Source organism: Ictidomys tridecemlineatus, chromosome 3 (assembly GCF_052094955.1).
Source record: "Ictidomys tridecemlineatus isolate mIctTri1 chromosome 3, mIctTri1.hap1, whole genome shotgun sequence".
NCBI classification, from domain to species: Eukaryota; Metazoa; Chordata; class Mammalia; order Rodentia; family Sciuridae; genus Ictidomys; species Ictidomys tridecemlineatus.
This window is the reverse complement of record NC_135479.1, coordinates 54,362,092-54,387,591: the sequence shown is the minus strand read 5'-3', so window position 1 is coordinate 54,387,591 and position 25,500 is coordinate 54,362,092. Positions and strand designations below refer to the sequence as shown.

At 36.6% G+C, this 25,500-nt stretch overlaps 1 protein-coding gene across 1 annotated transcript; it reads left to right on the top strand.

The window, feature by feature from the left end:
* On the top strand, positions 1 to 25,029 carry LOC101973267 (myosin-4). Its single transcript, XM_005332877.5, has 39 exons — positions 1 to 51; positions 2,387 to 2,629; positions 2,738 to 2,881; positions 3,258 to 3,414; positions 4,122 to 4,149; positions 4,247 to 4,361; positions 4,792 to 4,884; positions 5,027 to 5,090; positions 5,231 to 5,329; positions 5,453 to 5,556; positions 7,374 to 7,512; positions 8,414 to 8,532; positions 8,622 to 8,771; positions 9,306 to 9,476; positions 11,236 to 11,545; positions 12,339 to 12,412; positions 12,976 to 13,063; positions 13,145 to 13,262; positions 13,427 to 13,550; positions 13,641 to 13,777; positions 13,905 to 14,160; positions 15,069 to 15,311; positions 15,619 to 15,795; positions 16,004 to 16,149; positions 16,424 to 16,514; positions 16,604 to 16,993; positions 17,492 to 17,618; positions 18,059 to 18,177; positions 18,278 to 18,474; positions 19,591 to 19,774; positions 19,847 to 20,012; positions 20,111 to 20,235; positions 20,504 to 20,812; positions 21,381 to 21,584; positions 23,055 to 23,180; positions 23,272 to 23,442; positions 23,529 to 23,633; positions 23,739 to 23,834; positions 24,766 to 25,029. Exons 2-39 carry the CDS (start codon positions 2,426 to 2,428, stop codon positions 24,916 to 24,918), a joined length of 5,823 nt encoding a protein of 1,940 aa, XP_005332934.1. The 5' UTR covers positions 1 to 51; positions 2,387 to 2,425; the 3' UTR covers positions 24,919 to 25,029.
* The last annotated feature ends 471 nt before the right edge of the window (positions 25,030 to 25,500 follow it).

The following is a 25,500-nucleotide window of genomic DNA, read 5'->3' as shown; positions in this document are numbered from 1 at the left end:
AGTAGTTGTCTGCTTTGAGCCTGCCACCTTCTTCATCTGGTAACATAAGAGGTAAGAGGAATTTATTATTACACTCTAAAGGACAAAGGGATCTTTATATTGCTACATCTTAATGAGCTACCATTTAACTTCCTAGATTAGAGTTGGATATAGGACACAAGAGCAGATGCTTTTGAAAATGACCTCTCATAAAATTTTGCCTTTTCAGGCCATTAGTCCAAACAAAATTTAATTAAACTGCTCTTTTACATTTTGTTGGAACTTTAGAAAGAATGAATCCATCATATGTACTATTTAATGTGAATTACTACTCCCATTTAACCAATTATACAGGTCACATGGTAAAATAAAAAATGTGTCAACTTGCAGTCAAAAATCTCGAGGTGCCAATCCAGGCTTTTCTAGTTGCCTGGGCTCAAGCCAGTTATCTTTTATGTATCTTCCAACATGGTGTATTGCAGAGGAATTAACAATGAACTCAGGTTTACGAGAACAGCTCTTATGTCTCATCATTGCCACTTACCACCTCTGTGACACTGAATGACTCTTCACCTTTCTGAGCTTTAGTTTCCTCATCAGTAAAATGAAGAGGTTGAATTCTGCTAAGGTCCTTCCAATTCTTGCTCTATATGATCCCAATCAGTGGTATTAAGGATCCCTGTACAGAATGACAACATCTAATGATCTTCCCAAATATTCAAGTTGAGACATGTACTTTTAGTATTATGTTAAGAATATAAATAATGATGAAAACCTAGTATGCATTTAACAATGATTTTAAATGAGTTTCTATTTAATATAATAGCCATATTCATTTAAAAATTTTAAAACATGTTGATATGAAATCATTGCTTGCTTAAATTTAAGGCAGTTATAACTGTGTGGATTCAAGGATTCCCTACAACAAACATGAGGCTCCTTGGGGGCTTGTGACCACAACTGATCTAAGATATGAGATAGAAAGATTACATCTTCCCTCTGTTTCATAGATAGACTATACCACAGTAATTTCTGGATGGTATTATATTATAAATTCAAAATTATTTAATGTAAAAACAAACACAGATACGTGATGTAATAGAATAACATTTCTCCTCTGAAGAAAAAAATATCAAATGTTCTAGTATCTGTCCCCTGGAAATACATTTAAATTTCACTGAATCACCTGGAGACTTTGTAGAAATGATTGATTTTTGAGACAGAGTTTGTGGCAAATTCCATATCTAACATTCTAAGTCGAGAGGAAGTTTAATGTTGATGACACAGAAGACTAAGCCTCTTTCTGCAAAGCCTACAGAAGGTTGAGGGTGTTATTGTTGTTATCATTGTTGACATTGGCAACCAATGCACATCTCTCTATAAACCATCTCCTCTTCCACTTAACAGAGATCCCTTTCTTTGAATCTAGCCAGAACAAAGTGATTTATTTTATATTCTCATAATTTATTAGTGGGGAAAAATTAAGTTCATTCTGACTTGAAACTGTATACTAGCTATCAATTTCTAAAAGATTTATTTTGTTTTTATTAAAAAAAAGAGGGAAAGAGACAAATATGTAACCTAAAGTAATAAGAATTAGATTTAAAGAAACTGATATGCTAAAATCTAGTGAAAAACTGAAAAAAAAATGGAAAATACACAAACACTGTAAAATTTTAGTAAAAATTTAGATGCTGTTTTTCTCCAAGAACATTTTAAAGTTACTTTCACACAAAATAAAAGCTGATAAAAGAGGCTTAATTTTGATTTAAGACAAAATCATCTATTGGATTTTTAGCTTTTATTGGACTTATTTTTCCCTTTACATACCTAATACCTGTCAGTTAACCATCAGAATATTTATGTTTAGTAGGTATCTTAAACCTGGACTTACGTCCTGAAAGAAAAGATGAACATTTTAACATCCAAACTTTTACATTCAAGTTTAGTAATTTGGGGAAGGAGGAAAGTATGCCTAAATCTTTGAGCTTTTAAAATAATTTCATTTAGATGATGATACCACTTCTCTGTATCATCACAATGTTAAAAAGAAAAAAAAAAGAGTGGTTGAAAAAAGGAAAGGAAAAAGAGCAAGTAGAAAAGAAAAGATTCCTAACACACAGGGACATAACAAATGCTGCTGGTTGAATATCAACCCTACATATTTCTCAACTAAGGTTCACATACAGAGGAAAGAAGGGAGGCTTAAAATGTTATTGTCACAAAAATTAAGCTGCTAACATAGGGCTTTCACCTCCATGAGTTGATCTCAGCACCTTGACAGAGCAGACAGCAGTAATCTCAAAGGCAGAGGCCAGGAAAACAAGTGTGGAAATGCAGCATGTTAAAGTGCAATTAGCTCCCACTCCGGCCCTCAGTAGTCACCTCATTCTGTTTTTTCCTCCAGGTGCACCTAGCCCTGAGCTGCCATCGATAACCTGCAGCCATGAGTACCGACGCTGAGATGGCCGTGTTTGGGGAGGCTGCTCCTTACCTCCGAAAGTCTGAAAAGGAGCGCATTGAAGCCCAGAACAAGCCTTTCGATGCCAAGACATCAGTCTTTGTGGTGGATGCTAAGGAGTCCTTTGTAAAAGCAACAGTGCAGAGCAGGGAAGGGGGGAAGGTGACAGCAAAGACCGAAGGTGGAGCTGTGAGTAAAACATCTGCAGTTGATTAGACTGTTTGAACTACACCTTGTTTGGGGTTAGGTTAGCTGACCATTATTTTCTCATCTGGTTTCTCCTGTTTTACTGGGTAGACTGTAACAGTGAAAGATGACCAAGTCTTTCCCATGAACCCTCCCAAATATGACAAGATAGAGGACATGGCCATGATGACCCACCTGCACGAGCCTGCTGTGCTGTACAACCTCAAAGAGCGTTATGCAGCCTGGATGATCTACGTGAGTGTCCCCTGTGACATCATTCTCACCAACTCATCATACTTGATGTGTTTGTTGATTCAAATTGAGGACTTCATTTTCAGATTTTGCCATTCTATTGCAATATTCTCTTAAGACCACTCATTTGGTTAGTGTAAATTCTGATTGATTTGAAATTGTACGTGCTGGGAAGCCATCTGCTCAACTGCATTAGTTGGAAAACTAAAGCAATCTGTGCAATAGCAATGACAGAGAGAAGCAACAAATGAACCCAAACCATTAAGCTTCTTGAGAACCAACCCAGTTCTTAGGTCTCTCTCCCCTAGCCCTTAAGCAGTATTTCCAATGTACAATCATGAGGTAATTGCTGACTAAGCAGCCCTATCCTTTCCCACAGACCTACTCAGGCCTCTTCTGTGTCACTGTCAACCCCTACAAGTGGCTGCCAGTGTATAACCCTGAGGTGGTGGCTGCCTACAGAGGCAAAAAGCGCCAGGAGGCCCCGCCCCACATCTTCTCCATCTCTGACAACGCCTATCAGTTCATGCTGACTGGTGAGTGAATCCATCACAATTCTATAGGTATTGGAAAATATTTGTGAACTGTTAACAAAGAAAATATCTGGACAATAAGAATAAAACATTCAATACAAACATGATAATATCAATAACAACAGTGGTAAAAATGGATTTAGAATAATATGCACTGGTTTCAAAAATGTAGAAAAAAATGCTTATATTTCTACACTGAAATCCAAATTAACTAAAACTAATTATAGATCAAAATTAACCAAATGGAGCTATTAGCTCTGCCTTTTAATTATAGGTAATACACTCTCTCTTCTAAAAAGTAAGCTTTGAAGTTTCATAGTGACAAGTTATCACAAGCATTATAAGAAAATGTGGATTAGACATTAATGTGAAGAGAATTTTAAACTGTGAACCAGGTGACTGAATGGCACATGAAATATTTATTCATCTGACATTGGCTGATTATTCTGATGAATAAAATGATGAAATAATGCATTCCATAACTATCACATTATGGAATGGGAGTGTTAATGGATTAATGAACATATCTTTGCCACTTATTTTGAAAAGACTTGTAAAAGTAAAGCATACATTTATATAGTTCTTATTTTGCCAATGGAGAATTTTAAAAGGCAACTTGGAGTTTACAGGTACTGTGTTCATCTAGGTGGTGTGTTATTTTTTCTTGTTTGTTCATTAATTTTACACAATCTTTGATTTCTCTTTCACAGATCGTGAGAATCAGTCAATCCTGATTACGTAAGTAGATATCATGCCTTTCTTTCTTTTGAGTTCTGATCTTTGTAGTGGTTATTACCACCTTACATTCTGATTTCCTTCTATTTGGTCTTGACAGTGGAGAATCTGGAGCAGGGAAGACTGTGAACACGAAACGTGTCATCCAGTACTTTGCAACAATTGCAGTTACTGGGGAGAAGAAGAAGGAGGAGGCACCTACTGGCAAAATGCAGGTGGGTATGATAATCATCTGAGAAAGAAAGAAAGAACAAACAGATTTTTAAAGATGTGATCATAGTACTCCAAAACCACAGTGATAAACTGTATTGGATACCAGAATTTGGAAAATAAATCTTGAATGGGCTTGTGAGAATGAGATGAACAAAGCAATGAATCAGCAGCTTAATTAGGCAAGAGTTCCTACAAACATTTAGTAGGAGCAAAAGATGGGCTTGAGAGACACAGAAATCAAGGCCACATCATTGGAACATCTCATTCCTGGATTTGTCATCCATTCCACTCTCTTTACAAAACCTTACCTCAAATTTCAGAATGCTATGAAGGGGCAAGTTGAAAGGGAAGGAGGTCAAAGGGAAGTTATTTTAGTACATTGCATCTCAGCTTTCCTAAATTTCTTTATCCATCTTATTCATCTTTCTTAAGGGGACCCTTGAAGATCAAATCATCAGTGCCAACCCCCTACTGGAGGCCTTTGGCAATGCCAAGACCGTGAGGAATGACAACTCCTCTCGCTTTGTAAGTTTTTTGATCTTCCTTTTCCTTGTGAGAATCGGCACTGGCATTCTGTACCTGCAGTGTCGATATTTCTTTCATTTATTTGGTCCATGGCTAACAAAAAGTTTCTGCCTTTTAATCAGTGCTCCTTTGCCTTCTTAAGGGTAAATTTATCAGGATCCATTTTGGTGCCACAGGCAAACTGGCTTCTGCAGATATTGAAACATGTAAGTCAATAAATACTATTGATTGAGAATCTTTGAGGGGTGGGTGTGGAAACTCTTTTTATGTATGTTGTGTAAAATTTTCAATGCTTAATTTTTCACTGTGGCTCTTTATTTTAAATTTGCTTAATCTGACTTTCCAGATCTGCTAGAGAAGTCCCGAGTCACTTTCCAGCTGAAGGCTGAAAGAAGCTATCACATATTCTATCAAATTATGTCCAATAAGAAACCAGAGCTTATTGGTAAGGCACATCTTGATTTATTTCTACCAAAGAAGAATAACAGCTTGTCTATAACATCCCTTTGAAATGTTTTTGATGACCAAAGTAACTCTTTCTGTATATGGTTCTTTTCCCTGTGTTCAGAAATGTTGCTGATCACCACCAACCCATATGACTTCGCCTATGTCAGTCAAGGTGAAATTACTGTGCCCAGTATTGATGACCAGGAAGAGTTGATGGCCACAGATGTAAGTAATTGGAAGAAACTAGGAAAAAGCAAAGTAATATTCCAGTATATATCATTCTCCTTCCTATATTAGGGTGAAAAGCATTAGCAGAAAATCTATGAGTAGGCAATACTACTATCTTTTAGGCTTTCTTGCCTCTTGAAGAAAATTACAGTATATTTCAATGTCCTTCCACACTTGTTAAAAAAGCTTTAAATGCCTGTGATAAACGTTAGTTCTTTGATACCCCTTACTTAATTGGTTTTTTTATTCTTTCTTATCATTTTTGGTCAATATTTCTACCACAACATTGTTGTTGTTGTTGTTGTTTTTCTATTTTATACCAGATCCTTTACCCAAGAATCTGGGAAAGATCTACAATATTTTCATGTTTTAAAATAACAAAACATGGAATTTCTAATCACAGATGTAAACACAAAACTTTGGTTTGAATAAATGTCTGTGGCCTAACAGTACAGTCCCTTGCCTTCCCTATGTAGCATTAGAAAAATATGGGTTGTCTATCTCAAAAATATTCTTTGGGGGACTCTTTGAGCCTTGCTATTTATTTTTGAAACTATAAATTCCTTCTTTCTCCACATCTTTTTTCTAAGGATTATTACTTTGGGGCTTATTTTCTTTACATATAAATTTTGTACATATTTTGTACTTTCCTTTGAATTTCTGGATAACTTTTGATTGCAACATTTTTAAACTTTAACATCCCAACACCCCCAAAATAAGGTTGACAGTTGCTTATGAAAATACCTTCTTTCAAAAAGTTTAAAATCTACTTGTGTGCCTTTATCTTATAAATGTCAGACTTTATTCCTTATCTATAACTTATTATTATGTGCATATGTCCAAAAGTGATATGGAGTTGAAAAATACCCACTAGTTTAGGAAGTTAAAAAAATGTAACAGTCTTATTCTAGGACTTCTGGATGGTCCCTATTCGTGCGTGTAAGGACATGAGAAAGTTACTTAGCCTCTCTGAACTTGGGTTATCGGTGTGCCCCATGGACATGCAATACTACTGAGCTAGAACTGGAAGACACTAATTCTGTGAAAGAGTCTTGGAAAATAAGAATGGTACATAAACATACTTTCCTCAACCTTCTCTAATCTCTGCCCACATTTATAAATCTTTGCAAAGCCTAGCATGGTAATCAAATGTGATAAGAAAAAAAATAATTCACTGAAATGAGAAACTTCTTTTTATAAATGTCTCTTCCCTGCATGAATAGTGAACAACCAGATTCATTTCACTGCCAAGCATCTCATATCAGTTGAGCTATGACTTTATATCAGAGAGACATATGGAGAAATACTTGGCACAATTGTTGTTTTCATATCCTCTTTCCAATTGAATCATCCATGCCCATAGGTTGGGAAGATAGATAGTGATTGCATATTAGTTTAGGAAAATATAGGAGAAGAAGAAGTAAAAGAGATTTAGGAGCCTGGAGATGAGAAACAAGAACCAAAACCATAAGAAGCATGTGCCTGTGCAGCAAGGGCAGGCTGAAATAGATGGTGAATGCCCTGGTCTTGGCATCAGTGGTTATGGGTCTGAGTCTAGTTGAGTGGGTGTAGAGAAGTCATACAACATCCTTACAGTTCACATAACTCAAACAGAAAGACTGATATATGCCTGTTGGTGTTGCTATGTGGATCAAAGAGTTAAGAAAATGAGTGCCTTCTGAAGTATAGGCAAAGTGTTAGTGAAATACAAGTCAAGGCATAATGAAAAAAAAGTATGTAGGCAGACCCTCAGTGGCCTGAGTACATCAGCATAGTGAAAATTGGAAGGTGAGTAAATTCAACTCTTCCAACAGAGCGCTGTGGACATCCTGGGTTTCACTAATGATGAAAAGGTGGCCATTTACAAGCTCACTGGGGCTGTGATGCACTATGGGAACATGAAATTCAAGCAAAAGCAAAGGGAAGAGCAAGCTGAGCCAGATGGCACTGAAGGTACCACTGCTGTGGATAGCTTTTATTTGAAAGTACACATGTCAGGAGCTTTGCAGAGACAGAGTCCATGTTTTTTACTTTCTTTGACCTATCTCATGAGAGGCAAAATTATATGGAAAGGGAAATGACACAGTGTCTGATGTTTGTAATTTCTGTCCAAAATTCATTCTTCACTGACTTTTTAAGTTTTTTAATTTTTTATTTGTTTCTTTTAGATATACATGACAAAAGAGTGTATTTTGACATATCATACATACACAAAGTATAATTTCCCATTCTTGTGGTTGAACCTGTTGTGGAGCTACACTGGTCGTGTATTCATGTATGAACATGGGAAAGTAATGTCCAATTCATTCCTGTCCCTTCACTCCCCTTTGTGCAAACCAATGAAATTCTACTCTTCCCTCCCAACTGATCTAATTGTGTGTTCGAATCCGTACATCAGAGGATTCTTTGACTTTTTGTAAACTACTTGGTTAAAAGATGTTTTATTTAGTGAATAATGTTTGCCCACATGCACTGGGGGAAAAATTGAGATTTGAATTTCCTTGTCACTACTAGGTTAGGTTTTTAAAATTATTTCTATGTATGATATAATTTTGCCATATTTTAAATATTACATAGATTATCTGATTCCTCAAGCTCCAATGTATTCTTACAAAAATAACAAATGAACATGAATATCTGATTCCTCAAGCTCCAATGTATTCTTACAAAAATAACAAATAAACATGAACAGTGGCAATGCTTTTGAAACCATATAAATAAATGAATAGATTTCATGACATTTGCACAAATTACTATCTAAGCAAAATTCTTTTTTTTTTCCCCATCATCATCCTTCACTTCTTAAATTGTGTAAGCCATGTTTGGTTTCACCATCTTCACTTTGTTCATGCAGTTGCTGACAAAGCAGCCTATCTCCAGAGTCTGAACTCTGCTGACCTGCTCAAAGCCCTCTGCTACCCCAGAGTCAAGGTTGGCAATGAATATGTCACCAAAGGCCAGACTGTGCAGCAGGTAAATATGATTTCACTTGAACCACAGGAGACTCAAGAATTCATTATTGTGTCCAGTTCAAAAAACTAACATCACAACTCTTCTTGAAGGTATACAACGCAGTGGGTGCTCTGGCCAAAGCTATCTATGAGAAGATGTTCTTGTGGATGGTCACCCGCATCAACCAGCAACTGGACACCAAGCAGCCCAGACAGTATTTCATTGGGGTCTTGGACATTGCTGGCTTTGAGATTTTTGATGTGAGTAGTGAATTGACAAAAATCACCAAATGCAAATCAGTAATAATTTGACCAATCTTATTAAAGAATTCAAAATTATAAATGTACTTTACAAAAAAGTACAAACTATAATTCTTGCTGAAAAGAGTCTTTGAAGAAATGTGAATTTAAGTAAATAGGTAAGACTAGAAAAATAATTCTATTCTTTTACATCTAGAAGTCTTGAAATATGGTCCATGAAGGGTTAAAATATTCAAAATCTATCCTGGACCAAATCAGAGGAGTATAAAAATACTTTTTAAAATTATTCAAAGGGAGTAGCATCTCCATGTAACAGCATTTTGCCTAGTATGCATGATTTCATGCAGACACTTGGAAAGTGTCTGAGGAGTCAATTCTTTGTTAAGAATTATATCATACTTTAAGAAAATAATATGAAGGTTTATAATGTAATTGACCAAAATACTTTAAATTCAGAAGAAAATATTAGTAACTACACTGTAGATACAAATACTTAAGTTATGATTAATTTCCTATATTTATCCCTTCCTATAGTTCAACACCTTGGAGCAGCTGTGCATCAACTTCACCAATGAGAAACTGCAACAGTTTTTCAACCACCACATGTTTGTGCTGGAGCAGGAGGAGTACAAGAAGGAAGGCATTGAGTGGGAGTTCATTGATTTTGGGATGGACCTGGCTGCCTGTATTGAGCTTATCGAGAAGGTTGGCATGACCTTTTAAGTTTTCAAAACAAGAAAAACAAATTTCCCACCTACTTATGTTTAATTACAATCCCAATTCTCAAAGAACAAGCAATGCTGCTCCCATGACACAGTTGTGCAGTCTTAACAGTTATGAGATGTGTGACAAGTGATTCATTATTAATCAATAAAGTATAGTAGTTTATAGAAAAATGACAATAATACACACAGGTTCACATTTAAGACTCTATAAACTTCTTCTCCTTCATTTTTATTCCTACATGATTTTATAATTATAGGAGAAAGGAATAAAATTACAGTTAGTCCTCTGAGTACTGTAATTAACACTGGTATACCCACGACAGTGTATTATGCTTATATTATCCCTCATGTATAATAAGGCAAGATATATCAAGATTTCTTAAGCCAGGTGCAGTGGTGCATGTCTATAATTCCAGTTGCTCAGGAGGCTGAGGCAGGAAGATCGAAAGTTCAAAGTCAAAGCCTCAGCAGCTTGGTGAGCCCCTGAGCAACTCAGTGAGACCCTATCTCTAAATAAAATATAGAAAAGGACTTGGGATGTGACTCAGTGGTTAAGTGCCCTTGGGTTCAATCCCAATACAAAAAAAATATATCAAATGTCGGATAATTAGCCCTTCAACTGTTGAAGTCATCAATTTACTCTGTACTCAAAATGACTCCTGAATAAACACCAGACTTCTAAACGACCTCACCTAGAAATAAGCTCTGAATTACAAATTATTAAGTGGGTATAACAATAGTTATATCAGATTTGGATATATTAAAACTTATTGAGCAAAAAAAAATTATCAAGCAATTTTTAAACACTTTCAAAACAATTGAGTTCATCATTTAGCTCCCTACTGATGCCAATGAAGTACATGTGTGAACTCTACCCTAAGCAGTGTAAAGGAAGAAAAAAACTGAAATTGCTCTCCAGGAAACCTTCAAATACTCAGTTCAAAATTCACAGAAATGTGAAAAAGAAGCATATAAAAGCAGACTAGAACTGCACAGTTTAAAAAAAATGTTAATTTAGTGACATAAAATCTCCATTATTCATGAGAACTGTACAGAAAGGCACTTATTTTCTTCTCTAGTATTTGAGTTTCTGCTTCATCAAAATGGTTTTTGGGAAATAATTTGTGAATTTGTGATATCATCAAAGTTGAATTTACTTTCAGTCTTTCATATCAAATTTACACTGAAAAGCGTCAAACTGCTTAGAAAGCAAAACCAAATTACCATTACTTAACTCCATTGTGGTGGAGGACATAGCTTAAAGTACATAATTTTAATGATATAAAACAAGATGTATTTTTCTCGTCATTAGTTTAGTTTTAGTCATCGACATAATCTTTTCTCTTCATACATTTGTCATGTCTAGATTTGGGGTAAAGGAAGTTCCACTGCCAGTAGAAAAGAAAGTATGAAATAAGAATTATTTTTAAATGATACTTGTAGAATTTAATTTTATATACTTAACATGAAGTTTGCCAAATGGCACATATAAGATTTTTTTTAACTCATTCTTTCTAGTAAATATATTTACCTTACATCCTTTGACACATAATGATTATTATGCATTTTGGCAATTGAGAAGCATCATTAAAATAGGATCATGCCTATTTAACATGTCATTCCAAGTCTTTGAAACATTATATTTTTAGGTTTCCACCAACTGCATTAACTGCTGGAACACAATTTTCTCTCGGGGACTCATCATTAACATCCTTTTTTTTTTTTTTTTCTATTGTTAGCCCATGGGCATCTTCTCCATCCTAGAAGAGGAGTGTATGTTCCCCAAGGCAACAGACACCTCCTTCAAGAACAAGCTTTATGAACAGCACCTTGGAAAATGCAACAACTTCCAGAAGCCCAAGCCTGCCAAGGGGAAGGTTGAGGCCCACTTCTCGCTGGTGCACTATGCAGGCACTGTGGACTATAACATTATTGGCTGGCTGGACAAGAACAAGGACCCCCTGAATGAGACTGTGGTCGGGCTGTATCAGAAGTCTGGACTGAAGACTTTGGCTTTCCTCTTTGCTGGGGGACAGGGTGCTGAAGCAGGTAATTTTTTAATATTATATGTTCTAAGAGTTACAAAATAGAAACACACCATTTCAGAACACATAGGAAAATCTAACATGAAAATACTGGCCAATATGGGTCTAATGAAAGGAAGAATATTTAATAACTGTAGTTCATAGTTAAGACTTGCAGAACTCACATTAGCACTATGGGTCATTTAGTCTACAGCCTCATTTTATCAATGGGAAAACAGAGACACAGAGAGGTTAAGTGACTTGCTCAGAATTATACAACTCACTTTTACCACTTTTACAGTAATGTTCCTTCAAGGATCCAGCTAAATTGGAGATAAGGAAATCCTTTGTCAGTCCTAGCACTTGGGGAATTGAGGTTTTGTTCTCTTAAGTACCACAAGACCAGATGTGCAAGTAACAACATGCAAGCACAGGCAAATAGAAAATAAGACTTCCCTGCAGATAAGCAGAGGCTCACCAACAGGCAACTTGCCTGTCCTGGGGGAATGTGTGCATTAACAAGGCCTTCCTATTCTGTCTCCTGGCTACATCCTTCTGGAACAGGCATTGCTGATTTAGAGTCAGGGAGTCCCATCCCCTTTACATATCTAACTTTTTTAACTCACATCTTTTTTTTCCCTGAGTGCCTATAATGTGAGTCAATGATTGTATCTTCTTAGTCTACAATTGAAGGAGGAGAGACATGGAAATAAAAGGAATAAGGGCAAATTTAAATTCCATAGGGGATTTTGGCAATGTAATGTCTGTGGATTGTACTTCAAAGACTATTGAAAATAATTTTTTATTTTATTTTTCAGAGGGTGGCGGTGGTGGAAAGAAAGGTGGCAAGAAGAAGGGTTCTTCTTTCCAGACAGTGTCAGCTCTTTTCAGGGTACAGTATAACTATGAATTCCAGAGTAATACTTTTATTAAAAAATTAAATTATTATAACAGGAACTTCTAAAAAGTTATCTTAAGATAAAAATGAAAAAAATAGTGGTGTATTAAAGAAAAAAATTTGAGAAATACCTCAGGAAAAATTTAACAAAAAGAAGACATATTGTGTATCTCTTCACATCAAACATTCTAATAAATGAGTCACTTTCCCTAAGCCCCATATCTAAGAGATCTGGTATTAAAAAATTTCATATGAAATCAAACATTCTCCTAAAAGCATCCATTATATTCAATTACACCTGCTCCATATGATCAAAGTCTCCATATAAATTTTGTCTGTCCAGCAGTGCTTCAGAAAAACTGAAACTGACTGATTTTATATAATCAGGAATTTCCTATGTATATTCCATATGGATGATCATTCTTGGTGATCATGATTAATTAGAAACAGCTTATTAGAATGTGAAATGGAGGTTAAATGAATTACAGAGCATTGACCAGGGACTCTCATATAGATTCATCTATAATTACTTTAAAAATTTTCATATGGTTTTATAGGAGAATTTAAATAAGTTGATGACCAATCTCAGGAGCACTCACCCCCACTTTGTACGGTGCATCATCCCTAATGAAACCAAAACTCCTGGTAAGACACTTCTGATATCAAAACAAGACTCCAATGTGAATTCTATTTAGACTATTATATTGAAAATATACCCTTTCTTAGGTGCCATGGAGCATGAACTTGTCCTGCACCAGCTGAGGTGTAATGGTGTGCTGGAAGGCATCCGCATCTGTAGGAAAGGATTCCCAAGCAGAATCATTTATGCAGACTTCAAACAGAGGTTTGTGTCTCATCTTCTCAAGTGTTACATAAAGAAATGTTTGGTTTTTAAATGACATTTTGTTCTCCAAAACTTAATCTATCCATGTTTTCAATGCTACCTACTGAGTGTTTTTTTTTTAAATGAAGAAAAACCACCTTTTTATATTGCTTTTATTTTGACAGATACAAAGTTCTAAATGCAAGTGCTATCCCAGAGGGTCAGTTCATTGACAGCAAGAAGGCTTCTGAGAAACTTCTAGGGTCTATTGACATCGATCACACCCAGTACAAATTCGGTCATACCAAGGTACCACCCAACCCAAATTTCTATCATAATTTCATCACTTTTGGACTTTCTCAGAAGTGAAAAACAAATATTTAACTTTTCCTTGGCAAGGTTTTCTTTAAAGCTGGCCTGCTGGGGACTCTAGAGGAGATGCGAGATGAAAAGCTGGCTGAGCTCATCACACGCACCCAAGCCATCTGTAGAGGGTTCCTGATGAGGGTGGAGTTCAGAAAGATGATGGAGAGGAGGTGAGGGACAAAGCAAAAGTTTCTTCCTTTTCCACACCTTATAACTGAATTCAGTGAAGTCACTTCTTTTGCTGATGCTGACTTTCCACATTCTTCTCCATTTTCATCTGTTTTTTCTTTTCACCAGAGAATCCATCTTCTGCATCCAGTACAATGTCCGTGCTTTCATGAATGTCAAGCACTGGCCATGGATGAAGCTATATTTCAAGATCAAGCCCCTCCTCAAGAGTGCAGAGACAGAGAAGGAGATGGCCAACATGAAGGAAGAATTTGAGAAGACTAAGGAAGAGCTGGCAAAGTCAGAGGCAAAACGGAAAGAACTGGAAGAGAAAATGGTAGCTCTGATGCAAGAGAAAAATGACTTACAACTCCAAGTTCAATCTGTGAGTATTATGCATTGCAGTTCAGCCATATCTGACTAAGTATAAGAGTTTGTTTTCTATTTGGGGGTAGGGAGTACCAGGAATTGAATTCAGGGGCACTAGACCATTGAGCCATATCCCCAGCCCTGTTTTGTATTTTATTTAGAGACAGTCTCACTGAGTTGCTTAGCGCCTTGCTTTTGCTGAGGCTGGCTTTGAACTCGATATCCTCCTGCCTCAGCCTCCTAAGCCACCAGGATGACAGGCGTGTGCCACCATGCCCAACAAGAATTTTTTTCCTTAAAAATGAAAAGGTTTCCATTGAAACATTTGTTATGATTGCTCATCCTTTAAAAATATTAAGACTCCGACTGAAAGAAGCAATAGATGCAAAGCCATATGTGCTACATATGTTCATATGTGCACTTATACATAATTTGGTTACCAGTCCTAAAATATCCCTAGACATGTTCCTTTCTTTATGAGTTTAATCTCTTAGTTTATATCATTCTCTACTTAGCAAATATTTTTGTGCATAAAATATAAGTTACATTGTTTCTTCTAGGCAGAAAAAAAAAAAAAAAGACTGGGTTAACCCCTCACCCTTAAATGTGAAAAAATAATCCTGGAATGAATAAGTGACTTTTCCAAAAATAGCAATTTTTGTAGATTTTTTTTTAATTAAAGGGATAGTTTTCCTGATTTGACCTTCTACACATATATTTGCAAGAAATGTGTCACTATTAACCAGTAGACTGGTTAAAACAATGTTAACAATATTTTCTCTACTAATTTTTTTAAAGTTGGCAATTTTATTGGCATATCTGTTGACAAAACTGGTAGTCACTGAAGTTTCTACCTTTTAATAAATTGTTGTGTGTTTGTAGATACAGCTTAGACAAATGAAAATGTTTAATTTTTTCCTTTAGGAAGCAGATGGCTTGGCTGATGCAGAGGAAAGATGTGATCAGTTGATTAAAACCAAAATCCAGCTTGAAGCCAAAATCAAAGAGCTAACTGAGAGAGCTGAGGATGAGGAAGAGATCAATGCTGAGCTGACCGCCAAGAAGAGGAAACTGGAAGATGAATGCTCAGAACTGAAGAAAGACATTGATGACCTTGAGCTGACACTGGCCAAGGTTGAAAAGGAGAAGCATGCCACAGAGAACAAGGTACAAATTGTTATCTATTTTAGAGTACTTACAAGCATTAACTTGTTACTGATGTATTTTAATTGAAAGTTTAATTTTAAAATTATTGAGTATGAAAGAAAAACATAATTATGTCTTCTCTTTAATCTTCACCACCTCTATCATATTTGCCTTTGCCTTTATCTCCTATTGTATTAAGCCACATAAGCCTAGGTTAAACTTCTGGTTTCTATTTTCCTTGTCAGGCTAACATTGTCCTAAGACACTACCATCCTTTTCAAGACAACAGATTGTCATTAGCATTCCTATTATCTGTTCAAATCTATAGGTGAAAAACCTCACAGAAGAGATGGCAGGCCTAGATGAAAACATTGCTAAGCTGACCAAGGAGAAGAAGGCCCTCCAAGAGGCCCACCAGCAGACCCTGGATGACCTGCAGGCAGAGGAGGACAAAGTCAACACCCTGACCAAAGCTAAAACCAAGCTTGAACAGCAAGTGGATGATGTAAGTGTGAAAATAAAATGTTTCCCCTTCAGATGAATAAAATAAACAACTATGACATGCAACCATCAGTGATGTCCATAGCCTTTAACTGCTGGTTTGTAAATAAAATTCTCAAGATATTTGTTTTATCTTTTTAAATTTTCTTGAGTATCAGGCCAGTGGCATGGGTTAAGTGCTAAAAAACTTTATAATACCATTATGAATTTAGCTTGAAGGATCTCTGGAACAAGAAAAGAAACTTCGCATGGACTTAGAAAGAGCCAAGAGAAAATTGGAGGGTGACCTAAAACTGGCCCAAGAATCCACAATGGATATAGAAAATGATAAACAGCAACTTGATGAGAAACTCAAAAAGTAAGTTTAGTTCAGCAATTAACCTGCTCAATGTATATCAATGCATGTGAAATATATGTTTAAAAGGTCTCCAAAACATTAATGCATGGCATGTAGAAAAAAAGGAATAATGGCATCTTTGATTTTTTTTAATTAAATGAAAATGGCACATTATAGATATGTAAAACTGTCCTACTTCCTCAACACTAGAGGTATAAAGAAGTTTAATTATACATGGAAAAATAAAGATTGGTAAGAGAATTGCCTACAAGCTAATGTGCTGCTCTTCTACTAGGAAAGAGTTTGAAATGAGCAATCTGCAAAGCAAGATTGAAGATGAACAGGCACTTGGTATGCAGCTGCAGAAGAAGATCAAGGAGTTACAGGTAAGTACCTGATCTCCATCACTTTAATTCAACAAGAAAAATAAATGACTGACACAAGAAAATGAGTTTGTATTTTTCACCATTTCCAGGCCCGCATTGAGGAGCTGGAGGAGGAAATTGAGGCAGAGCGGGCTTCCAGGGCCAAAGCAGAGAAGCAGCGCTCTGACCTCTCTCGGGAACTGGAGGAGATCAGTGAGCGGCTGGAAGAAGCTGGAGGAGCCACTTCAGCCCAGATTGAGATGAACAAGAAGCGGGAGGCTGAGTTCCAAAAAATGCGCAGGGACCTGGAGGAGGCCACCCTGCAGCATGAAGCCACAGCTGCCACCCTGAGGAAGAAGCATGCAGACAGTGTGGCTGAACTTGGGGAGCAGATTGACAACCTGCAGCGGGTCAAGCAGAAGCTGGAGAAAGAGAAGAGTGAGCTGAAGATGGAGATTGATGACCTTGCTGGAAACATGGAAACTGTCTCCAAAGCCAAGGTCTTTCTTAATTTGTTACCTTTTTAATCTTTATTTGCAATAATTCAAAATGGCTGACTTTACATCTGTGTATATGTAGCCAATTTTCATAAATATTAGATGTTACCTGAATTTCAGTTTTTTTCTTAATAGTTATCATAGTATTAAACTGAATCACTTTAGTTTCATATCTTATTTGTATAAATCACTTTAAACTTTGTAGCTATTATCAAGAAAGATGCGATTACAAAAAAGACATCTAAAAGTTATATTCTACATGATGTAGGATATATAAATGATGTTCATGCTTTCCAAAAGAAAATAATCTAATTTTGACAATCATATGTTCATTTGTTTAACCAAAATTATGTTCACCTACTGTTTCTTCTAAGCCCATGCCTCACAAGATTCTAATAGAAAAGTAAATACAATTCAGCCCCTTTCCACAGTAGTTTGGATCTTCAAATCCCAGCTTTCTAAGCAGAAATGTATTGTCTTATTTTCTATTTCCCACCACAGGGGAACCTTGAGAAAATGTGCCGCACCCTGGAAGACCAGCTTAGTGAGGTGAAAACGAAGGAAGAGGAGCAGCAACGCTTAATAAATGAGTTGTCAGCCCAGAAGGCACGTTTACACACAGAATCAGGTCAGTAAATGGGTATCTTTGGCTCTTGGAGAGATATAAAATGAAAGCAAGCCTCCATCCCTGAAACACAAATCATGCTTTGAATGATGGACATCCATTTGCTATTTCATCCATTTACTCCTTCACCTTTTTACCAAGAACTGATAAAACACGAAGGTTCTAAGCTATAACTGGAGAAAAAAAAATTAAGTTCCCTGGGTTCAGGAGATTTTTGTTGCCTCAGCATTACTCAAAAATCCCACATACTAAAATGTCAAAGAAAGCTCATACACTTTAGAGGAATCAAGAAATCACCTTCTCAATATCACTAAAATTAAGTCTTGAGGTTTTGTTTCTTTTTTTTTCATCATATGAAATAAAAAGGTCCACGTGTTATTCCATTCTTTAAATTATTCTTCGCCTCGACAACAAAGCCAAATCACTCATGTTATCTTCCACAGGTGAGTTTTCACGACAGCTAGACGAGAAAGACGCTTTGGTTTCTCAGCTATCCCGAGGCAAACAAGCATTTACACAACAGATTGAGGAATTAAAGAGGCAGCTAGAAGAGGAAACGAAGGTGAGAATTCTCCATTTGCTTTTTTTCAATCACTTGAACTGTACAACGTGACACACACATAGAACGTAAACTTATACTACACATTTTTTGCTCGGTCTAGGCCAAGAATGCCCTTGCCCATGCCCTTCAGTCAGCCCGTCATGACTGCGACCTGCTTCGGGAACAATATGAGGAGGAGCAGGAAGCCAAAGCTGAGCTTCAAAGGGCTATGTCCAAGGCCAACAGTGAGGTTTCCCAGTGGAGGACCAAATATGAGACAGATGCCATCCAGCGCACAGAGGAGCTGGAGGAGGCTAAGTAAGGGTTTTTTGGTGAGGGCAGCAAAAAGAAATGAAAGTAAAAATAGTGAAAAAAAAATCAAAGAGAATATTTCAGGCATGCAGCTAGGTGAAGAATTTTATTATTGGGAGGTAGATTCTACCACATCCTCCTCCTTATACCTTGGTGTATGCCCCTACCTCCCCTCAGGCTTCTGTTACAGAGCATATTACATTTCTTTCCACCAAAATGGGTTGTTATTAGCTTACTCTGTATAAATTTAATTTCCTTTAAAATAAGAAAAATTCAGATTATCTAGCAAATTATTATGAATATTATAATTAATAATGGTCAGATTTTCCTTAGCTAGAGTGTTGAATGTTCAGAACAAGATTATCATAACCACCAGTGTGGAAGAACTTATTCATGAATTACATATACTGTTTGTGGATAAAACCCATGGAAGGGAAAAATCATCATACTCTTAGTGAAGGAAGCCTTCCTACATTTCATTTATCTCACAGTAGTTAGAATTAATCCAAATGAGAGGGTCTGGCACACACTTTCAGAGAAAGCATTCTAGATAAGAATGTGCATGACTAGAAGAGGTCATGAATTGGGGGAGCTGGTAAAGGAAGCAGTAAATATGACTTTGAAGGCTATTTGAGAAAAGTATTAATGGAAGAATACTTATTTTCTGGCATCATCAAATCCAGAAAATTACTGATTAATCACACTACTTTGAACATGTCACTCTGGATCAGTTTCCTTATCTGTACAGTAAAGAGGACCATACTAGAAACTGTCTAAAAATTCTAGTCAATGCTAACATTCTTTGATGAATGTTACCATTTCTTCCTTATCCTCACATTTTTCACACTGCTTACTCAGCTTAAGTGCTTATTCATATCCTCTCTGTCTCTTAAAATGGCTTAATAAATATGTGTAACAACTGAGATGACGAACCCAAGAGAGAAAAGAGTTTTAGGAGAGATAAAATGGGTACTAAGAAGCTACTTGAGAAAACTTAACAACTTGTGGACATAAGGATAAAAAAATGTTGGAGAAAATATGCTTTCCTAGTCAACATATTTATAGTTTCTTGTGGTCACTTTGATTCTTCTCTTGGTTACTCACATGGACCATTTTTTTCAGGAAGAAGCTGGCTCAGCGTCTCCAGGATGCTGAGGAACATGTGGAGGCTGTGAATTCCAAATGTGCTTCCCTGGAGAAGACAAAGCAGCGACTCCAGAATGAAGTGGAAGACCTCATGATTGATGTAGAAAGATCCAATGCTGCCTGTGCAGCTCTCGATAAGAAGCAAAAGAACTTTGACAAGGTGGCTCATCATTCCCAAGGGGACATCAGCATAATTCTTGTTTTCAGAAGCTAACTATTGATGCACTTCTAGGTTCTGGCAGAATGGAAACAGAAGTATGAGGAAACTCAGGCTGAACTTGAGGCCTCCCAGAAGGAGTCCCGTTCTCTCAGTACGGAGCTGTTCAAGGTGAAGAACGCCTACGAGGAATCTCTGGATCAACTTGAAACACTAAAGAGGGAAAATAAGAACTTGCAACGTGAGTCATTGTAATCATTCTATTTCAAATATGGGAGAGATCTTCTCAGTTTTTCCTTCTCCTCAACTGAATTTTGCTCTTTTGTTATTAAACTACAGAGGAGATTTCTGACCTGACTGAGCAGATTGCAGAGGGTGGAAAACATATCCATGAACTGGAGAAAATAAAGAAACAAATTGATCAAGAAAAGAGTGAATTGCAGGCTGCCCTAGAGGAAGCAGAGGTATATTTCATTTGCTCACCTATGTATTATAAATACATTGAAAAATAATACAACTGAGATCTATTATGTTTCAAGTCTTGAGAGGATAATGCATATAATTCAATGAAAAATGCTGAATAATACCTTGGTAATTAAAAAGACTAATTGTCAAAATTAAGATTTATGGAAGTTTGTAAAGTTTTTTTTTAGGTGTCTCCTTGGAGAGATCATCATAATGTGGGGTAAGAAAAAAAGCTCTTTAGTTAACCTAAATGTTATTTTTCTTAAGGCCTCTCTGGAGCATGAAGAAGGCAAAATTCTTCGCATTCAACTTGAGTTAAATCAGGTGAAATCTGAGATTGACCGAAAAATTGCTGAAAAAGATGAAGAAATTGATCAGCTAAAGAGAAACCATCTCAGAGTCGTGGAGTCAATGCAGAGCACGTTGGATGCTGAGATCCGGAGCAGAAATGATGCACTGAGGATCAAGAAGAAGATGGAGGGAGACCTCAACGAGATGGAAATCCAGCTGAACCATGCCAACCGCCAGGCTACTGAGGCAATAAGGAATCTTAGGAACACACAAGGCATACTTAAGGTACATTGGGGTAAACACACCTGGGGTCATACAATCTGGTGCCATTACAAAACTCCAATTTTAATAGCTTATGAGGATTATGGGTAATACATCACCTAAAGGATATGGTAATCAATTAAACTTCCTAGTCACATCACTGGGAAAAAAAACTACTTTTTGTCTGAAGGGCCCAGGACAGTTTGCTTTGTTATTTGCAGAGAAGACAAAGTGGTGAGGGTTAGGCAGACAGAGAGAGTGATGAGAGAGTTTAGCCACATGCTAGTGCATTTATCTGGACTTTGCTTATTTAATATATAAAATAACACAATTAGACTAGCTGATCTTTAAGGTTACTTTTCTGATTCCAAATTTTGTAGATTTACCATGGTGCTTTTTATGATTCAGGATTGAAAATAATATGTCTTTTGAGTGCTACCTTAGGCTTCCAAGAATTTGTCATTAAAGGTTCTTGTAGATTGTTCCTATCTAATAATGCTCTAATTTTATTAAGATCCACACATATTCATGACCCTAAATTTGTATCCACTTTAATTGGAACATGACTAAGAGTCTTTTTCTTTCTGTATAGGACACTCAGCTACATTTGGATGATGCCATCAGAGGGCAAGATGACCTTAAAGAACAACTGGCAATGGTTGAGCGCAGAGCTAACCTGATGCAGGCTGAGATTGAAGAGCTCAGGGCATCCCTGGAGCAGACTGAGAGGAGCAGGAGAATGGCAGAGCAAGAACTTCTGGATGCTAGTGAGCGTGTGCAACTTCTGCACACTCAGGTGAGGTTCAGGACTATTGTTTAGCAGACATGCTTCCGAAGCTAAAGGCAATTTGAGAGGATAAGTTTGTTTATGAAATAGGGAATTATCTTGGCATGGATCCATTCCTGAATTTCTAGTACTGAGATCTAGCTGGTTTACAAGAATTTTCATAGATTGGCATATTAATGTTGACTTGAAATATTCCAGAGTTTTAAACTTATATAATTAAACACAGGTGCCAATCTATGAACAGTGTTGGTGATCATCTTGTCTTTTACAACTCTAGTCTGTAAACAAATAGGCACACAAAGTAAAAACTAAACTATCAAATATTATTTGTGCATTACATATGCACATAAGGTTAATCTCATGGGATATAAAAAGAAGTTCTTGAGTTCAAATTCATGGCAGTCATCATTCCTGCTAGTTAGCATTGGTTGTTGATAGTGGATTTATTAAATAAATGGTGGTATATCCTCACAATGGCAAATATGTAGTAATTATAGAACACATTTATTGCAATGGAAAGAGGTTTGTAATATAATAAGTGAAAGAGCAACTTCAAAGTGATATGGACACATGATCTTCTTTTGTTAAAAATATACAGAAAATATTCAAGAGGAGTAACAAAAGTGTTATGAATGGTTATCTCTTCTTAGTGAGAGTACAATAATTATTTTTCATCTCTTTTTGGCTAATTTTTATGTTCTCTTTTTTACAATAAACATATTATTTACTTATGAAGTTGCAGTATGTAGAAAGTTATTACAGAAAAGTTAAAACTGCATTCTATTTTTTTAAGAGAGAGAGAGAGAGAGAGAATGTTTTGATATTTATTTTTTAGTTTTTGGCGGACACAACATCCTTGTTTGTATGTGGTAGCTGAGGATCGAACCCGGGCCGCACGCATGCCAGGAGAGTGCGCTACTGCCTGAGCCACATCCCCAGCCCAAAAAAAACTGCATTCTAAAAATAACTTTAAAGTCAAGTTAATAGGCAACATTTTTCTTACTCATTATGAGTACCTTGAATTGGTTGGATATTTCAAATACTATCAATTTTCCAAAAACAAAAGAGATTCTTGATTCAATTTCTGTACCAATAATAATGCTATTTATGCACTTGTGATATGGAGCTAACAATATGAATGGCTAAAAATTAATAATTCATTTTTCATCAGCTGTGTGGTGTAAATACTACATAGCACATTAAATTTGGAGGGTTTAACTTTATGTTTACAGACAGCCACTGATAACAGTTGAATATGTTTGGTATTAGAAAAAAAATTTACCTAGAATAAGTCAGGATAAATTTTATGAACAGAGATACAGGTAGATAGAAGGAAAGGCAAAAACTTAGACTTCTAATTTTTTTTATTCTGAATATTTCTGATGTTTAGCAACTTATGTCTGTGTATGCTAGTTCAAACAATAATGTAAGTGGTATCATATAAGTTAATGTGATTTTCCTCTTATTAATTTGCTACAGAACACCAGCCTAATCAACACCAAAAAGAAGCTGGAGACAGACATTTCCCAAATCCAGGGAGAAATGGAGGACATTGTCCAGGAAGCCCGCAATGCAGAAGAGAAGGCCAAGAAGGCCATCACTGATGTGAGTAGCAGGCATAGTTCTCCATTAATTTAGCAGTACGTCTGCCTACAGCAATAGTTTTCTTGATTTTTTTGGTTTATTTGCTAACCAGGCTGCCATGATGGCTGAGGAGCTGAAGAAGGAGCAGGACACCAGCGCCCACCTGGAGCGGATGAAGAAGAACATGGAGCAGACAGTGAAGGACCTGCAACACCGTCTGGATGAGGCTGAGCAGCTGGCACTAAAGGGTGGCAAGAAGCAGATCCAGAAACTGGAGGCCAGGGTGGGTGTCCACACGTTCATTTAATTCCCAACCTGTTCATGTAGCTAGTTATAGCCAAACTGTTAAGTGCCTTTGTTCTCTTCCAGGTGAGGGAACTTGAAAATGAAGTTGAAAACGAACAGAAGCGCAATGTTGAGGCTGTCAAGGGTCTTCGAAAACATGAGAGGAGAGTGAAAGAACTCACCTACCAGGTGACTGGCCTTTTCATATTTTCCAGGGCTATGGCTTTCAAGAAAAAATTTTTAAAGATAAGATGTTTTCAAATAATGACACTATCTATTTACTAACTCTTTCAGACTGAGGAGGACCGAAAGAATGTTCTCAGGCTGCAGGACTTGGTGGACAAATTACAAACTAAAGTTAAAGCTTACAAGAGACAAGCTGAAGAGGCTGTGAGTATCTCCACAGTGAAAGAGAAAGGTTTAGGGGTGTAGCTCATGCCTTAAAGTCTCTAGAACTTGAGGAGCTTTCTTTATGGCAAAGAACACAAAATTGGGAATGCAAAATTTGGTAGAAAAATAAGTATTAATTTAAAATGAAGTTGGGTGCAGTGGTGCATGTCTGTAATCCTAGCAATTCAGGAGGCTTAGGCAGGAGGACTGCAAGTTCAAAACCAGCTTCAACAATTTAGTGAGATCCTAAGCAATTTAGAAAGACCCTAAATAAAAATAAAATAAAATATAAAAATAAAAAGATCTGAGGATGTAGCACAATGGAAAAGCACCCCTGAGTTAAACCCCTAGCACCAAAAGTAAATAGATAAAATGAGAAAAACTTGACACAAATTACTACAGCTTTGGAGTTTCTGGTTCATTTCTTCTGAGACCAACAAATTTCCCTTCCTATCTAAATTCCAGCATTCATATGCAAATGAGGATCTGAATTGTAAGCCTTATTTAAAGTCATGATAAATCCATCTAGGGAATTTTTTTTTTCTTTTCAATTTGTCTTATCTTGTTAATTCTGAAATCTTCCTTAATTTCTCTGTACCCACACCACTACACCTATTTTTCAAAATTTTGTTTTACAGAATCAAGATTCAATTGGATCCTCCCACTATTTTGATCTCTCTGTTGTCATTGTAGCATTTTACTTTGCCAGGGAGAGTCAAATGAAAGACAGTGAAGAGGGGGGTTGTAAGCACAATTATGTATATAGGCAAGTTTTCATGATGCCCTGTCCTCATATAAGTGTGTCATAAATATCAGAACTTTTTGTGTTTGCATTAATGAAGCAAACCCTGTAGCTGCTTTTAGTAACAAAGCAGTAACAATCAGCAAATGTCAAACTTTCTTGTTCTCTCGAATGCAATTCTATTCACAGGAGGAACAATCCAATGTCAACCTTGCCAAATTCCGCAAAATCCAGCACGAGCTGGAGGAGGCTGAGGAACGGGCTGACATTGCAGAGTCCCAGGTCAACAAACTAAGGGTGAAAAGCCGGGAAGTTCACACAAAAGTCATAAGTGAAGAGTAATTCATTCTACTGCTAAAAGGTGACCAAAGAAAATGCACAAAATGTGACATTCTTTGTCACTGTTCTGTATATCAGTGAAATAAAATCTGCAGAGAATTTTGCAAATCTAAACATGCATTTGTCTGTTAATTATAAGGTTTACAATGTTATTAAAACAAATTCATTTATTCAACATTTGTTGAGATACTACTGTGCAGAGATGAAAAAATTATTATGGGCAGTGACCCAACTTTAATAGAAGACCAATGACTTAAAGTACTCTGAGGGTATGCCAGAGTGATACATGTACCCTTAATTCATTCAACCAGTCTTATAGAGTATCAAGTTATGCGTCTGGTATAAAATGGGCACCGAGGAAATGACGATCATCCCTATCTGTGAGGAGCTCAGTTCAGTGAGGGGGACAACAATTCAAAGAAGTATGATACAGCACACACAGTCTCATAAAAATATAAAAACCAAGTGTGGCAATGATTAAGTGAGCTGCTAACCTGGGTAGTCCAGAAAGCTCTTCAGGAGACTAGAAGCTTATTACTCAAAGATAAGTAGATAGATGATAGAGAAAGAGGACCGTCGTTCTAA

Bases quoted from the DNA above. Each gene is read 5' to 3' on its own strand.
- LOC101973267 (XM_005332877.5), top strand. From the start codon at position 2,426: ATGAGTACCGACGCTGAGATGGCCGTGTTTGGGGAGGCTGCTCCTTAC. The intron at 4,885-5,026 runs GTAAGTTTTTTG...TGCCTTCTTAAG, and splicing joins ATGACAACTCCTCTCGCTTT to GGTAAATTTATCAGGATCCA. The intron at 16,515-16,603 runs GTAAGTACCTGA...CACCATTTCCAG, and splicing joins AGAAGATCAAGGAGTTACAG to GCCCGCATTGAGGAGCTGGA.